This window comes from Gopherus flavomarginatus, chromosome 8 (assembly GCF_025201925.1).
Source record: "Gopherus flavomarginatus isolate rGopFla2 chromosome 8, rGopFla2.mat.asm, whole genome shotgun sequence".
Taxonomy (NCBI): Eukaryota; Metazoa; Chordata; order Testudines; family Testudinidae; genus Gopherus; species Gopherus flavomarginatus.
The window spans coordinates 19,314,780-19,331,510 of record NC_066624.1 but is presented as its reverse complement, the minus strand read 5'-3'; the positions used below and the strand labels follow the sequence as shown (position 1 = coordinate 19,331,510).

Here is a 16,731-nt window from a genome sequence, read left to right as displayed (position 1 = left end):
TATCAAGCAGCCACCATCACTTGCGGATTTTTTCCCATCAGAGATCCCCACCATGAAAGTTAATAGAAGGTGGTTGGACAGATTGTGAATCAGAATTTTTAGCCCTGAAGGTATGTTTGTATTTGAATTTTTTGCCGTTTTAACATACATTCATTTTGTGGTGAAACATGACTGTAGACAGATACACATTTTTTGCAGGACACCGGATTAAACATGATTATGAACAAGCATGTGTGTTCTGTCTATATTAGAATTTACAGTTATGTTTGTCATGATGAGAGCCAGCCTTCAGGGTGGATGATCTCAGATTTTACCATATGTTAGCTAACACCAGGAAAGAACACTCCCTTTTTCCTCATGAACACAAGACCCAAGTGCAAAGCAAAGTCTTCATCCTTGATTAAGGCAACTAAGCTAATGGGAAATTTCATACCATTTGCTTTTCTCAACCAGAGTTGGGAAGAGCGTGTTTTTGGCCTTCTCCCATCTAAAAAAGAAAGCTTTCCTTTCCTGGAGTCTGATGGTTACCCTTTGCTGAACTTTGCTGTTGCAAAGTTAAATTCACCTCTGGAGCCCTGTGATGATGGGAAGATGTCTGTTTGTTTAAAAGCATATACTGAAAACCGTTCCTGCCCTATTCCCCACTCAAGGGTTTATTAATGCAGTAAGAACAAGAGTACTTGTGGCACCTTAGAGACTAATAAATTTATTTCAGCATGAGCTTTCGTGAGCTACAGCTCACTTCTTCAGATGCACAGAATGGAACACACAGACAGGAGATAGTGAAAGTGATCATGGGTGAAAGTGATCATGAAATCATAGAGATTGCAATTCTAAGGAAGGGTAGAAGGGAGTACAGCAAAATAGAGACAATGGATTTCAGGAAGGTGGATTTTGGTAAGCTGAGAGAGCTGATAGGTAAGGTCGCATGGGAATCAAGACTGAGGGGAAAAACAACTGAGGAGAGTTGGCAGTTTTTCAAAGGGACACTATTAAGGGCCCAAAAGCAAGCTATTCCGATGGTTAGGAAAGATAGAAAATGTGGCAAAAGACCACCTTGGCTTAACCACAAGATCTTGCATGACCTACAAAATAAAAAGGAGTCATATAATAAATGGAAACTAGGTCAGATTATGAAGAATGAATATAGGCAAACAACACAGGAATGCAGGGGCAAGATTAGAAAGGCAAAGGCACAAAATGAGCTCAAACTAGCTATGGGAATAAAGGGAAACGAAGACTTTTTATCAATACATTAGAAGCAAGAGGAAGACCAAGGACAAGGTAGGCCCACTGCTCAGAGAGGAGGGAGAAACAGTAACAGGAAACTTGGAAATGGCAGAGGTGCTTAATTACTTCTTTGTTTCGGTCTTCACTGAGAAGTCTGAAGGAATGTCTAACATAGTGAATGCTAATGGGAAGGGGGTAGGTTTAGAAGATAAAATAAAAAAAGAGCAACTTAAAAATCACTTAGAAAGGTTAGATGCCTGCAAGTCACCAAGGCCTGATTAAATGCATCCTAGAATACTCAAGGAGTTAATAGAGGAGGTATCTGAGCCTCTAGCTATTACCTTTGGAAAGTCATGGGAGACGGGAGAGATTCCAGAAGACTGGAAAAGGGCAAATATAGTGCCCATCTATAAAAAGGGAAATAAAAACAACCCAGGAAACTACAGACCAGTTAATTTAACTTCTGTGCCAGGGAAGATAATGGAGCAAGTAATTAAAGAAATCATCTGCAAACACTTGGAAGGTGGTAAGGTGATAGGGAATAGCCAGCATGGATTTGTAAAGAAAAAATCATGTCAAACCAATCTGATAGCTTTCTTTGATAGGATAACAAGTCTTGTGGATAAGGGAGAAGCGGTGGATGTGGTATACCTAGATTTAGTAAGGCATTTGATAGGGTCTCGCATGATATCCTTATCGATAAACTAGGCAAATACAATTTAGATGGGGTTACTATAAGGTAGGTGCATAACTGGCTGGATAACCGTACTCAGAGAGTAGTTATTAATGGCTCCCAATCCTGCTGGAAAGGTATAACAAGTGAGGTTCCGCAGGGGTCTGTTTTGGGACCGGCTCTGTTCAATATCTTCATCAACAACTTAGATGTTGGCATAGAAAGTACGCTTATTAAGTTTGCAGACGATACCAAACTGGGAGGGATTGCAACTGCTTTGGAGGACAGGGTCCAAATTCAAAATGATCTGGACAAATTGGAGAAATGGTCTGAGGTAAACCGGATGAAGTTCAATAAAGATAAATGCAAAGTGCTCCACTTAGGAAGGAACAATCAGTTTCACACATACAGAATGGGAAGAGACTGTCTAGGAAGGAGTATGGCAGAAAGAGATCTAGGGGTCATAGTGAACCACAAGCTAAATATGAGTCAACAGTGTGATACTGTTGCAAAAAAAGCAAACGTGATTCTGGGATGCATTAACAGATGTGTTGTAAACAAGACACGAGAAGTCATTCTTCCGCTCTACTCTGCGCTGGTTAGGCCTCAACTGGAGTATTGTGTCCAGTTCTGGGCACCGCATTTCAAGAAAGATGTGGAGAAATTGGAAAGGGTCCAGAGAAGAGCAACAAGAATGATTAAAGGTCTTGAGAACATGACCTATGAAGGAAGGCTGAAAGAATTGGGTTTATTTAGTTTGGAAAAGAGAAGACTGAGAGGGGACATGATAGCAGTTTTCAGGTATCTAAAAGGGTGTCATCAGGAGGAGGGAGAAAACTTGTTCACCGTTGTCTCTAATGATAGAACAAGGAGCAATGGGCTTAAACTGCAGCAAGGGAGATTTAGGTTGGACATTAGGAAAAAGTTCCTAACTGTCAGGGTAGTTAAACACTGGAATAAATTGCCTAGGGAGGTTGTGGAATCTCCATCTCTGGAGATATTTAAGAATAGGTTAGATAAATGTCTCTCAGGGATGGTCTAGACAGTATTTAGTCCTGCCATGAGGGCAAGGAACTGGACTCGATGACCTCTCGAGGTCCCTTCCAGTCCTAGAGTCTATGAAACTATGAATCCATACATACAGAGAACATGAAAAGATGGAAGTATGCATTCCTGTTGGTATGCATACTTCCATCTTTTCATGTTCTCTGTATGTATAAATATCTCCTGTCTGCGTGTTCCATTCTGTACATCTGAAGAAGTGAGCTGTAGCTCACGAAAGCACATGCTGAAATAAATGTTAGTCTTTAAGGTGCCACAAGTACTCTTGTTCTTTTTGCGGATACAGACTAACACGGCTGCTACTCTTGAACCTATTAATGCAGTGTTATCAGTAATGTTGATAGGAGTTATACATATGGGATGAGAGAAGAATAAATCCCATAAAAACGTAGATGTCCAGTTATGTCCAATTTGTGTGCGGGGTGGGGGAAGGATTCTTGGCAACCTTTAGGCTAAATATGATGGGAGAATTTTTGAGGACTATTAAAGGCAGTTGTGATGGCTTCTGTTTCCTGATGATTGTGAGTTTCAGTAAGGTTATCAGAATCGAACAGGGCTGGACTGTAACTTTACAATCCAGCCTAAGGAAGGAGCAATGTGTAGTTGCCCTCTACCAGGAGAAGGTTCGGAACCAAATTCGGACTCAGTCAGTCAAGCCTGATCCTTTGCTCTAGGGTGGAAATGATCTGCAAAGGCTCTGGCAATGCAAGTAGCCCACACAGATTATGGGGGCTCCTTACATTCCCTTATTCTCCTGCATGGGTGCACAGCCGGCCTTACATTTAATCTCATCTAGTAGTACCTTACTTCTGTGGTTCTCCAGCAGTCCTAATGATTCAGTTGAAATCAGTGGGATCACTGGAGGAGTATATGACTCCTCCATGTGAGCCCTACTATGAGCTGCTGGCCCTGTGCACATTATGGTGATAGTATAAAGCAGCCAGCTGATTCAGAATTGATTTATAGTATTTCTCTAAGGTTTTATAAAAATAATTTTTAGCAGATGGACAAGTGGGAAGCAAACAAACAAAGCCTGTGGAGGGAAAAGGTGATAAAATGAGACCACAACATTACAGATCCAGCAACTCAGTGCTTAAATTGCAGTCACAAAAAGTCCTGTGGCACCTTATTGACAACCAACGTATTGGAGCATGAGCTTTTGTGGGTGAATACCCACTTCGTCGGATGCATGTCGATTGCAGTTGTCATTCAACATAACCAAACCAATACCAAAGCCCACGGAATCTAGCCATCTCGAATAGACCCACAAAGGCAAATTCCAGCCAGCAATCCCTTTCCCGAGAAGGCCCAGGCTCCTGAAAATTACAAATAGTAACAAAAAGACTACAAATGGAGGACATGTATTTTATTTGTTTCTTTGAGAAATGCAGACTTTAAAATTTGCTAGCCTTGAAAAAGACAAGCAGCGCATACAGTGTGAATATGTGTTTTCTAACAAAAATATATATAGGTCTTGTGTAAATAGCCTATTGAGGGAGCATACCAGGGCATACTGAGCTGAACAGCTGCTTGCTGTCTGAAATGGAGACACACAACATCGGAAGGAAAAAATGGTGCTATATGTTGGTAGCTCTGGCTGCCTTTCCTGGGCAGTATTGTATAGAAATATATTATCTACCCAAATATAATATATGATTAAATATAAATGGATCAACCTTTCATTTACAATATATTTATTAAATCAATATTTGAATGAGTACTTTTATGAGTTAACATATTTTAACAGAAAATTAAGGGCCTCAGTCTGCCACTGAATTAATAGCTATTAGGATTGGGCCCAAATTAATTTGTGTGTCATTTTTCTTTTTATTAAAGTATCTTCATTAAATAGGTATATCTGCAGCTCTCTGTTTTTTGGGAGCAAAACTTTTTCTTCTCTGGGTGGTTGTGATAGAAGATTATTATTTCTTAGAGACTCTTCATTGCCACATGTGTTAAGGAATGGTCAGCTCTTGTACACTTTTAAAGGGTCCTGAAAAAGATGGCAGTGGGACTTAAGATTGCATTGGAGTAAATACATACTTTAGCCAGTATTCTGTGCTTTTGCTGCTGAACGAATGAAACTGTATCAAGTAAACCTATTTTTATATCCTTAACATACATGACAGCATGGCTCAGTTAGTAGCAATCTGTCTTAGCAGGATTTAGGTTTCAATCCTAGAACAAGTAGAATCTGGACTCCTAAGCAGTGTTGATAGAGCATCACAACAGGGAGAGTGCTGCACTCTTAGAAGTACCATCCCTCAGATGAACTGTTAAGCCAAGGTCCTGTCTAGTACAGTGGTTTTCAAAGTTCAGGTCATGACCCAGTACTGGGTCGCAGAATGCAAGGCACTGGGTCTCATTGCTCAGCACCCAGGGACCCTGTCGGCCGGCCAGTAAAAATTAGTAGTCCCTACGTGTTCTGACACTGCGCTGCTCCCCGGAAGTGGCCAGCAGCAGGTCCGGCTCGTAGGTAGGGGGGCCATGGGACTCTGCACACTGCCCCTGCTCTGAGCACCAGATGGCCAATGGGAGCTTGGGGGGTCCATTGGCTGTGCACGAGAGGCACACGGAGCTGCTTGTGCACCTCCACTAGGGTGATCAGATGTCCCGATTTTTATAGGGACAGTCCTGATTTTTGGGTCTTTTTCTTATATAGGCTCTATTACCCCCCACCCCATCCTGATTTTTCACACTTCACCTAGGGAGCTGGACCTGCTAGCTGCTTCTAGGGCACAGCGAGGTCTGTGGTGCCAGGACAGGCAGGAAGCCTGCCTCTGCATTCCGGCTGTGCCACTGACCAGGAGCCACTGGAGGTAAGCTCACACCCTAAGCCCCTGCCCCAGCCCTAAGGCTCCCTGCAACCCAGAGCCCCTTCCTGCACCCCAGACCCCTCATCTCTGGCCCCAGCCCAGAGCCCTGAAGCTCTCCTCCCAACCCCCTGCCCCAGCCCAGAGTCCTCTCCCACATCCTGAACCACTCACTGGCATCAACAATTTTCTTCAACCACATCGCCAGAAAAAAAGTTTGAAAACCACTGGTCTAGTAGATGCTCAAGTGATGATCCCATGGCACAAGAGTACAGGATAACCTGTGACTGGGCCTACATTTATCTTCCAGGCAAATACAGTCTAATGTCGAAGGCTGTGTGGGAGATATTGCTGAAATATATTGGATGTTGTGTTTGCTTACATAATTACTGCATTAATCATTTTCCATGTTGAGCCTACATCTCATGGAGTACATTGAGTACAAAAGGTGCTATTCTATATGGAGAAAGAGTCTTTGAACAGTCTTCCAGTCAAAACAGCAGTGACAATAATGCTAATCCTTGCTGTGGACCATTCATGACCAGTGTGGTTTTAGCATCTTGTTCTTCCCCATAGAGAGATAAAGAAGCCAGACTCCTAGTCAAAAACAACCCACCGAACAACCTACAAGGATAAAGAAACCACAATTCCTGAAGCATTGGAAGAACAAATTCTTATTGTTGTTACAGGTCTGTAGAGTCAGTGCCATTGCTAATTTTAGCACTGTTTGTGTGTGGGGAGTTTTCACTTTCCAGGCCCTTGGAGAGAGGAGAGTTGGCAAATAATTGTATATAAAGTGGAAAGCACAAGGGAGCTTTATCACAAGGCTAGATTTAGATAGGAGCAGAGGAGGTAAGATGTGCTAGTTAAAATCCACGGGGAAGCCCCTGCCCAGTACATCATGAGTTTAAAATTATCCCTGTCTAAAAAGTGTTGTTACAAGAGATAGTGGCCCAACAGAAGTGAGATGCTATATTTGATTGCCATCTTTCTGACCCATGTGAAGAAAGTCTTTATTTTTTTACATGAGTATTATATGTTTATATAGAGAGATGTTAGAAGGACGTTCCCAGCATATTGTTACATAATTTTAGATATTTTTTTCTTACTGTTCCAGTTGATCAGTTCGAATCTTGCTCTCCTATTTCTGTGCTCATATTTTCCTTTAATTTTGTCAGCACACTAGTTGGTCATTTAGGAGAGCTCCAGAGTACAGAGCTGTGCATGCTGATTTATTATTGCAGTGCCAGGTCTTGGCATTCTCTTCCCTTCCCCTTCTCCCCTGTCCCCGTATCCTTGCAAGAAAAGTATTGGGAGTTTTGGCATGTTTCTGCGGGAAAACTACATGGAGATGAGAGACAGGTCCAAATTCAGGACCACCTTATCACTGTTAGCAATGTCCACTTAATTCAGTAACATTAAATAGTATTTTAATTACTGAGTAACGTTGCGAAAGCTAAAAGAAATGAACCTAGTTTTAGGGAATGCAATTTCTGCAAAGGAAGGGCAGGGACCCAGAGGCAGTGTCTCTTCTGAATATGACTCACGCCCTTTGTTTCATGCAAATACCTTTACCTTTCATTTTCTTTCATTCTGAATGAACTGCCTCCTTCTGATAATTGGAATGCACTATTCACTGTTTGTTTGATTCTTAATGTCTAGAAATAGTAGCCCCAGTATATGATGCACATTGGCCTTATAGCAGGAACACTTGTCTATTTCCAAAATTGCATTTTGCAAATGTGCTATTCCAAGTGGGAAAAAAACACCATTTAAGATTTTCCTTCTTGAATGGGATGGATGTCTGGGGATTTTCACACCACTATTCATTTTTCATATGTGCCCTGTGGGCTCTTTGAGCCTGCGCCACAAATTAACTTTGAGTTCAAGTCTCCTATCAGGCAAGGAATCTCCTCTAGCAAGAGAGGGGAAGATAACTCAGCAAATACATCTTTCAGAATATATTCTTGTAAGTTTTTGGGTTTTTGGATGTCATTATAGTAGCTTTTATCATTTGCATTAAGCCTTTTCAGGAGGAGCTGAGTCTCTCCTGAGAGCAACGAGGCTTCTGTGGTCTAGATTTTATTTAGGACATGTGCTCTATATTCTCCTAGAAACCACACTTCTCAACACACGTTGCTTGAAGTCTTCGGGGGTAGGAGTGTCCTAAGCCTACTGGATATCTTATGACTGTCAATTCACAAATGAGTCATCTGCCCTAGATGCTGAAAATGTTTGTTTGATACAGGTGCAGTACACTGCAGAGCAAAGTGGACAGGTGGGGGTTCTCCTTCCCACAAAGGCCAAACAAAAGGTGCTTTGTGAACCATGCAACTCCTTCCTCTTCCTTTTGCTTCCGTCTCATTGAATGCTAGGAATCCTGCTGTGCATTTCTACATCTGTAAACTGTTGAACATTTTCTGTGCTTTCTGGAGAGGTGGTGATTGGGGAGATCACGTGCTTCAAGCGTAAGAGCATGGTGAAGAGTAGTATGAGAAGGATGGCCAGGAGCGTTAGGAACAAGCCAACATACATGTACAGGTTGGCATATTTATCTGCTGTTGTGTTTACTTCTGTTGACAGGGTTGGCAAGTGGACACGGCCAGTAAGATTTCCACGGTATTTAAAATAAATCTCGGTCATCGCTGGCTCTCAGGTTTTGTCCATTTTCTCTATTCACCGTTAAAATGTTGCCTTCCTTCTCCCATTTCATGAAGAAAATCCAGAAAGGGAATTCATATCTGAAAGTGGATTCTGACCAGAGTTCTGTAGAGAAAGCACAGTTGTGTTGGTTGTAAGACGTTCACCCCTCTTGGTTAAGCAAACTGCTGTACAGGAGCCTTTGGAAGTCATTTCTTACATGCCCCTGTTAGAGATTGTTTTTTGTTGTTATAACTTCTTATGCTGTCATAGTTTTAATTTGCCCAAATCTCTTTAGTCCTCTTCTGGAACTGACAGATCTGAGTTGCTGCCAGGCTTAGCTCTATACAGGCTTTCGTTTTTGAACAAAGGAAGTGAATTTTCTGTCAACCTATCACGTTGCAGATGATTTATACCTGGGTGATCTGGCAAGCTTGTTTTATCTCTTGCTAATATGGTTGATGATCTCCATTCTCCAGAGTTATGGGTGTCAGTGATTAGATGAAGGAGAGTTTGAAAAAAACAGGGTCTTTTCCACTTTCCACATTGAACTGATTCTGTCATTAGGATCAGTTAAAAACTCTTCCTTTCTAAAAGGGAAAGAGAGAACAAAAAGAATTATTAAACCCAGTTTGTGCTGTACTCTCATCATACCAACCTGACAGATAAAGGATAATATGAAACTGATATCTGATCTGATTGCTATTAGAGCATTGCATTTCCAGGGGTATTAAATGAATTCGCTGACGTGGTCCTGGGAGCCATTTGGCAATACAGAAGAGCATTATGTGTTCACAAAGGCTCTTGAAACCTTTAGAGGAAGGGAACTGTTACCCTGCATAATTCACTTTTGTGTCCTATTCTAGTATTCTGTGCTTTGTGGGCAGGGCCGGCTCCAGCTTTTCTGCTTACCAAAAAAAAGATTAGCGGCGGCACTTCGGTGGCAGCTCAAAGAGGAAGGGAGGGAATGAGGGAACCGCTGCCGAAGACCCGGACATGCCGCCCTGATACCAGTCGGAGTGTCACCCCTTTGAATTGACCGCCTCAACCACCTGCTTTCTACACTGGTGCCTGGAGCCGGCCCTGTTTGTGGGTTCGGGAAACACTCACTGATTATACAGATGTGGGCCATTAAAACTAATGGAGGAAAAGAGATGAACCCCACTGCCTTCCTTCACATAAAGCTCTGCATGTCTCATCTCAGCTAGAACTTGAGAAGTCGGATACTGCTGGCACAGAGTGTCCTACGAGCACTGTGAAGAAGATTGCTGAAGCTCTGCCAATGTGGGCTGGGTCCTGTGTGCAAATGCCCACTTACCTCCCACAAGCAAAGCTGGTCAGAAAAGGGATTTCCATCCCATGGGAAATTCTGACATTTCAAAACCTGATCTCATTCCAAATTGTAACAATTAAAAATTTCTCATGCAACAGAAATTCCAAAAATATTTCTCTTAGGAAACCTCAAAATGTTTTGTTTTGATGAGGTAAAAACATTTGGTTAATGCTGAAACACAATGTAAAATATCTAATATGCACAATTAAATATTAAAATGTAAAAGTCTAAATGAAACAAAGCTGAAAGAAAACATTTCAACGAGGGCTGTCGATTAATCACAGTTAACACATGTGATTAACTCAAAAAAATTAATCGTGATTCAAAAAATTAATTGTCATTAATTGCAGTTTTAATCACACTGTTAAACAATAGAATACCAATTTAAATTTATTAAACATTTTGGATGTTTTTCTATATTTTCGTATATATTGTATTCTGTGTTGTAATTGAAATCAAAGTTTTGATTATAAATATTTGCACTGTAAAAACAATAAAATAGAATTTTTCAATTCACCTCATACAAGTACTGTACTACAATCTTTGTCGTGAAAGTGTAACTTACAAATGTAGATTTTTTTTTTTGTTACATAACTGGACTCAAAAACAAAACAATGTAAAACTTCAGAGCTTACAAGTCCACTCAGTCCTACTTTGTTTTAGTGATTGGCTGAAGAAGAACAAGTTTGTTTACATTTCCAGGAGATAATGCTGCCCTCTTCTTATTTACAATGTCACCAAAAAGTGAGAACAGGCATGACACTTTTGTAGCCTGCATTGCAAGGTATTTACCTGCCGGATAGGCTAAACATTCGTATGCCCCTTCATGCTTTGGCCACCATTCTTTATCATGACCTTGTATTCTGTGTTGTACTTGAAATCAATATATTTTAAAATGTAGAATAAATCCAAAAATATTTAAATAAATGATATTCTATTGTTTAACAGTGTGATTAATCGTGATTAATTTTTTTAATCGCTTGGTGGCCCTAATTTCAACATTATTGAAACAAAACAAAGTGAAACATCTTAATTTTGAGATAAATACATTTTCAGAGGGAAAAGTTGTTTCGTTCTTTCTTTCTTAACCAGTTCTACTGACAAGTCAATGCCACATTCTTTTCTGGAGGGAAAAAGGCTTGCTCTAATTCACTGTGGGTCCCGTCAGTACTATTACTTAGCTGAACACACTGTCTCCACACCACTCCCAGCATTTGCTAGGATCCCCCTTTGTTTCAAACTGTTTAAAAACAGAAAAAAGATAACCTAAGGAATAGAGGGCCAGATCCTGCTGGAAGATAGAATGGTCAAACAGGGCTGTACTGCTGACTTAAACAGTCAGGTGGGGATTCCCCTGAAGTAATTCCTGAGTTGGGTATCTGGCTCTGTTCCACCCCTTGGAGTGTAGGGGCAGGAGGGGGCAGAATTCCGAGCAGCATGCTCTGACCATGTCAGGCCCTGGGCCAGCTCCTAACTGGCCCTAAACCAGCCCCGATTGGCCCCATGATCCAGGGGAAGAAAAAATGGAATAAAGCCATTTTTGCAGCACGCCTGGGAGTTTGATTGTTCTGGGGCTATTTGCAATGGGCAGAATGTTTCAGATCACTGTTAACTTTAATATTTATGCAGTGCAATTTCTCTTTGTCTATTGAATGCTGCTTCACAGTAGACCAGATTACAGATGGAGGCAGCATAGTGATGGTTACTGCTGAATAGTGCAAATCCCTGGAGTCTAAGCATGCAACATCCCCAGCAAGTTGCATTTCTGTGGCACTGCCATGTGAAGGAACGGCACTAGGAATGAAAGGTGGGATTTTCAAAAAGCACCTAAAAGACTTAAGAGACAAAGGCCTGGTCTACACTAGGGCAGGGTGTTGATGTAAGATATGCAACTTCAGCTACGGGAATACCATAGCTGAAGTCGACATATCTTATTTCGACTTATCTTCCATCCTCACGGCGCAGGATCAACGGCTGTGGCTCCTCCGTCAACTCCGCTGCCGTCGCTCGCTCTTGTGGAGTTCTGTAGTTGACGCGAGCATGTTCGGGGATTGCTATATCGCGTCTAGACAAGATGCGATATATCGATCCCCGATAAATTGATCACTACCCACCGATCTGGTGGGTAGTCTGGACGTACCCAAAGTCCCTTTAAAAGTCAGTGAATTTTACTGGATTCCTGGCTTTTTTCTCTTTCGAAGTTTCTTCCATTCTTATTACTTATTAACCTGTCCAGGCAGACTGGGGCAAAGCTGCTGCTGATGCAATTCCCCTAGAATTAGTGCAGTTGCACCAGAGATAAATCTGGCCCATTCCATGTTTTTTAAATACTTCAACACTCCTGGAAAACCAGAATGTAAAGAACAAGGCCTAGATTTTCAAAAGTAGCTAGTGATATTGGGTGCCTGGTTTTTAGAGTCCAAAATGATGCCCTAAAGGGGCTTGACTCCCAGAGGGGTGGTGCTCAGCACTTCCTGAATATCAGACTGCTTTATGTTGTCTCAGATTGAACACCCAAAATTTGAGGCAGCCAAAATCACTGATGACTTTGGAAATGTTTTCATAAACCTGTATATGTATAAAATACTATATAAAGGCTTGTGAGGCCCACATTTCTAATTGTTTTGGCTGCCTCAAATATATATGTAAAATATAATATGGGTGCCTTTCTCTAAAACAAAGTGGTTAGTAACACCGCTCAGACATTATTAAAAAACTCAGTACTTCTCCATTCTTAATCTGAGACGTGCCTATTTATCCTTCATATGAAAAACAGAAAGAGAGGAGACTTTTGGGAGGTGATAGTACAAATGAATTCCTATCAAGTATGGGGCAAAGCTCACATTGGTGGAGACTGCCAGCAGAAGCACTCTGGACTATGTGAGCCCCTTGCTGGAACCACTCCCCTATGTGCCACAGGGTCTCAGTGCTATCCCCACATAGGCCAGCATGCAGAGCAGGGGTGGGGCCAAGAGTCAGTACTCTCAAGGATGCTAGCATCTTACCACCCTAAGTGACATTGGGGTGGTGATAGTGGGGGCTGCCACTGCTATTTCAGCACACAGGCTGCAGCAGAGGACTCAAGGAATGAGGCTGTGCTACAGCCATGGAATTTGGCTCTGAGTGGGTGGGGGCAGTAAATTTCATTCCCACAATTCCCACACTTTGCCTGAGTAAAGCATGAATTTTCTCCGTAAAGAACAGACTCACTGCAGCTAGTAGGAAACACAAGATAAGGAGGGAGCTTGTTTAATTACACCTACTTTAATACTATATGATTTCTCCGCCATTGCTGAAGTGAAATCAATGTGTAGTCTGACATGCTATGAGTAAAGCACAGAACATTGTCCTTACCCCATGTCTGCAGCTGTCTCAGCTGGTAGAGAAAACTGAAGTCTGCTTCTCTCCCTAAGGACCAGAGTGGCTAATAGCTTTACCTGCTTCTGAAAATTAGACTGTATAATGCTAAGCACATTAGGAGTTCAAGGGCAATAATTAATTCCAAGCCAAGAGTTTGAATTAATAAAAGTAAGAGATTAAGTGGAGATTTAGCATGGATTTTTATTACTTTTTGTCTGATTAATATAGAATTGCAGGTAACATCAGGAGGCTTCAGCTTCATTTGGACTGTTGAAAGTAGGGAAATTACCTATATCTTTTCCAGAAAGGATTCAGTTACCAAGGTCAGCCAAAGAGCATTTCACTGCTAAATATAAGAATTTGAAATGACTGGCAGGTATTTCAATGTGCAGATCTCTTTGGACACTTGCTTTAGTTTTACAAAAACTCTGTTATTAGCAGAAAAGGCTCAGGAACAGAATTTCAAGGTATTTTCTATAGCCGTTTCATCCTGCTAGCTAGCCATGGAGGCTGGGTTGTGTAACAGCAGGTAAGCAAATCTGATGTGCAAAGATGCTGCACAAAGCCAATTTCCAAAGCAGGTTGTTTGATTCAGAACTGAGTAGGCAAAGACCTTCCCTGCCCTGCCTTGGGAGTCTCCAAATTAATCATCAGACTAACAGTATTTATTAAAGTGCAGTGCATCAGAAGTAGAATCCAAATCCCCTAAGATCTAAAATGTTGATCAATATTTGTTAATTCAGAACAGGTTCTGACCTACTTGGAAAGTATGGTCCAATCCTGAGAGCTGCTCATGCCCTCAGTTCCCCATTGATATTAGTGAATAAGGTCCTTTGATTCCAAACAGATAATTCTATCATAACAATTTTGTAATTATTTTTGAGAAATTATTTAAATCAAACAAGTTATGTAGTTTACTAAAAAAAAATCAGTAATGGAAATGGAGGCTTAAAACAAACTAATATCAGAGTACTTTCCCTCATCATACATAACAGACATACAGAGAGCCAAGGTGCTGAACTCATTCACCTCCCAGTGGAGCTCATAGGAGCTGAGGGGTCTCAACACGCTCAGGATTTCGTTTGTTTTTAATGACCCAGTCCTAACCCACCCCATGGCTTGATTATCTAGCAAAGGAAGAGAAATAAAGATGTTCAAACCCTGCAAGGCAGTAAGTACGGCTAGGATAAAACCAATGCATAGCTAGACAAATGCAATAAATGCTCTTATCTTAGTTAGATGCATCCATTCCTTTACTTTCTTTTCACTGTCAGTTTAAGTTTTAATAGGTAGCAAAGGATCATTGAAACTCAGGACAACTGTTGTGAGCTGTTTTTGCTGTTCCATCCAGTACTAAAACTACCACAGAGAGATGAGAACAGGATTGAACAGTTCAATTATTACAGTAAGAGGCACAGTTTGAAACCACCACCGTGGACTTTCCTAAGATAGTAGTTCAATCCTCATTTGCCTGGCTGGCAGAAGCAGAAAGACCCTGGTACAGAGCAAACTGTGCTTTATAAGTTACACTTAAAAAAAAAAAGCCAAAGAAGCACAACAAAGCAGTGAAATGCCATTTCAATCCGTTTCTTGCATTTTCCCCAGTGGGAATTTGGGGGTAGGAGTCTCTTCTTTCGTTGGCAGATGGTATACTTTTGTTTTGACACCAAAGCATAAACTAATGTGCTTAAACATCAGCTGTGACACCATGTAGGAAAATAATAGAGAATTTAAAAAGCATAATTACCTTTCTTAGCAAGCAGGATTGGTGGGGCTAATCATTCGAGCATCTGGTTCAGACCTTGGACTTGCTGAGAATTTGTCTAGGAACATCTCCCCCCACTAGCTAGGTCTTTGGAAGAAATATTTGCTGTCTTACTGCTGGAGCTAGAATATCTTCTTTCGAACAAGCATGCAAAGTGCACTTTCTCCTTCTCTGCTCTTGAAGTAAATGTTTTGCTGCGTGATAGGCAGGGGTGACTCTTATTCCAGCTCTCGAGATGCCAGCTGACAGACTGATTTAACAGCATAAATGCTGATATTCTTCCTTCATTCAGCACGGAGAGGGTGCGAGGAGTCTTCTATTCATGTGCCTGGACGTTTGAATGAAAACAGCCTTAGCCAGACAGTTTCCTCCTTCAGCTGCTGCTGGCAGGTGTTAGATTGGAGAAGGAAAGGTAGCTCTCCAGCACTGCTGCTCCCTCTCCTCAATAGGGAGAGAGGGAGGAGAGACCAAGAGCAAGGAGGCTGCAAGCTGCACTGTGAGCAAAGTTTGTGCAAGCCTTTCTTTAACCCTTTAGAGCCCAGGGGCTGTAAACCAGTCCTGCCATTTGACCATGCTGCCAGATATGAAGTAAGGCTTAACCGTAGAGGAGAGATTGGTTAACTTAGTTTCTTTGGAGAGTGCACAAGTTTTTATTTAATGCCCAAAGGTGTTTTTGCTGGAAAAAAAATCTCCTCTGCCTTCTTGAGGAGTAATCTAAGAACATAAGAATGGCCGTACCGGGTCAGACCAAAGGTCCATCTAGCCCAGTATCCGTCTACCGACAGTGGCCAATGCCAGGTGCCCCAGAGGGAGTGAAGCTAACAGGAAATGATCAAGTGATCTCTCTCCTACCATCCATCTCCATCCTCTGATGAACAGAGGCTAGGGACACCATTCTTTACCCTTCCTGGCTAATAGCCATTTATGGACTTAGCCACCATGAATTTATCCAGTTCCCTTTTATAGTCCCAGCCTTCACAACCTCCTCAGGTAAGGAGTTCCACGAGTTGACTATGCGCTATGTGAAGAAGAACTTCCTTTTATTTGTTTTAAACCTGCTCCCTATTAATTTCATTTGGTGACCCCTAGTTCTTGTATTATGGGAATAAGTAAATAACTTTTCCTTATCCACTTTCTCCACATCACTCATGATTTTATATACCTCTATCATATCCCCCCTTAGTCTTCTCTTTTCCAAGCTGAAGAGGCCTAGCCTCTTTAATCTTTCCTCATATGGGACCCTCTCTAAACCCCTAATAATTTTAGTTGCCCTTTTCTGAACCTTTTCTAGTGCTAGAATATCTTTTTTGAGGTGAGGAGACCACATCTGTACACAGTATTCGAGATGTGGGCGTACCATGGATTTATATAAGGGCAGTAATATATTCAGTCTAATTCTCTATCCCCTTTTTAATGATTCCTAACTTCCTGTTTGCTTTTTTGACCACCTCTGCGCACTGCGTGGACATCTTCAGAGAACTATTCACGATGACGCCAAGATCTTTTTCCTGTTCATTGTAGCTAAATTAGCCCCCATCATATTGTATGTATAGTTGGGGTTATTTTTTCCAATGTGCATTACTTTACATTTGTCCACATTAAATTTCATTTGCCATTTTGTTGCCCAATCACTTAGTTTTGTGAGATCTTTTTGAAGTTCTTCTAATGATTCCTTTTGTCTCTAGAATCAGTGTCATTTACAAGATGTGAACATTGTAATCGTACCTAAGCATCCCTGGCTTCACCGTACTGTGGAATGGAATGAGAAATGTGATTTCTATGCTTGATATCTAGTGACTTTCTATTGGCTGTTTTCTGTGAGAACAGAGGCAAAGCTATGATGTAATGCCATAGT

At 41.5% G+C, this 16,731-nt stretch overlaps 1 protein-coding gene across 1 annotated transcript; it reads right to left on the bottom strand.

Annotated features, from left to right (window-relative positions):
* Nucleotides 1–4,359: 4,359 nt before the first annotated feature.
* SERTM2 (serine rich and transmembrane domain containing 2) lies at nucleotides 4,360–15,267 on the bottom strand. The gene is made up of 2 exons (XM_050966218.1): nucleotides 14,859–15,267; nucleotides 4,360–9,008 (listed from the first exon to the last, which is right to left on the bottom strand). The coding sequence occupies exon 2, from the start codon at nucleotides 8,419–8,421 to the stop codon at nucleotides 8,140–8,142; it is 282 nt and encodes a 93-aa protein (XP_050822175.1). The 5' UTR covers nucleotides 8,422–9,008; nucleotides 14,859–15,267; the 3' UTR covers nucleotides 4,360–8,139.
* Between the last annotated feature and the right edge of the window lie 1,464 nt (nucleotides 15,268–16,731).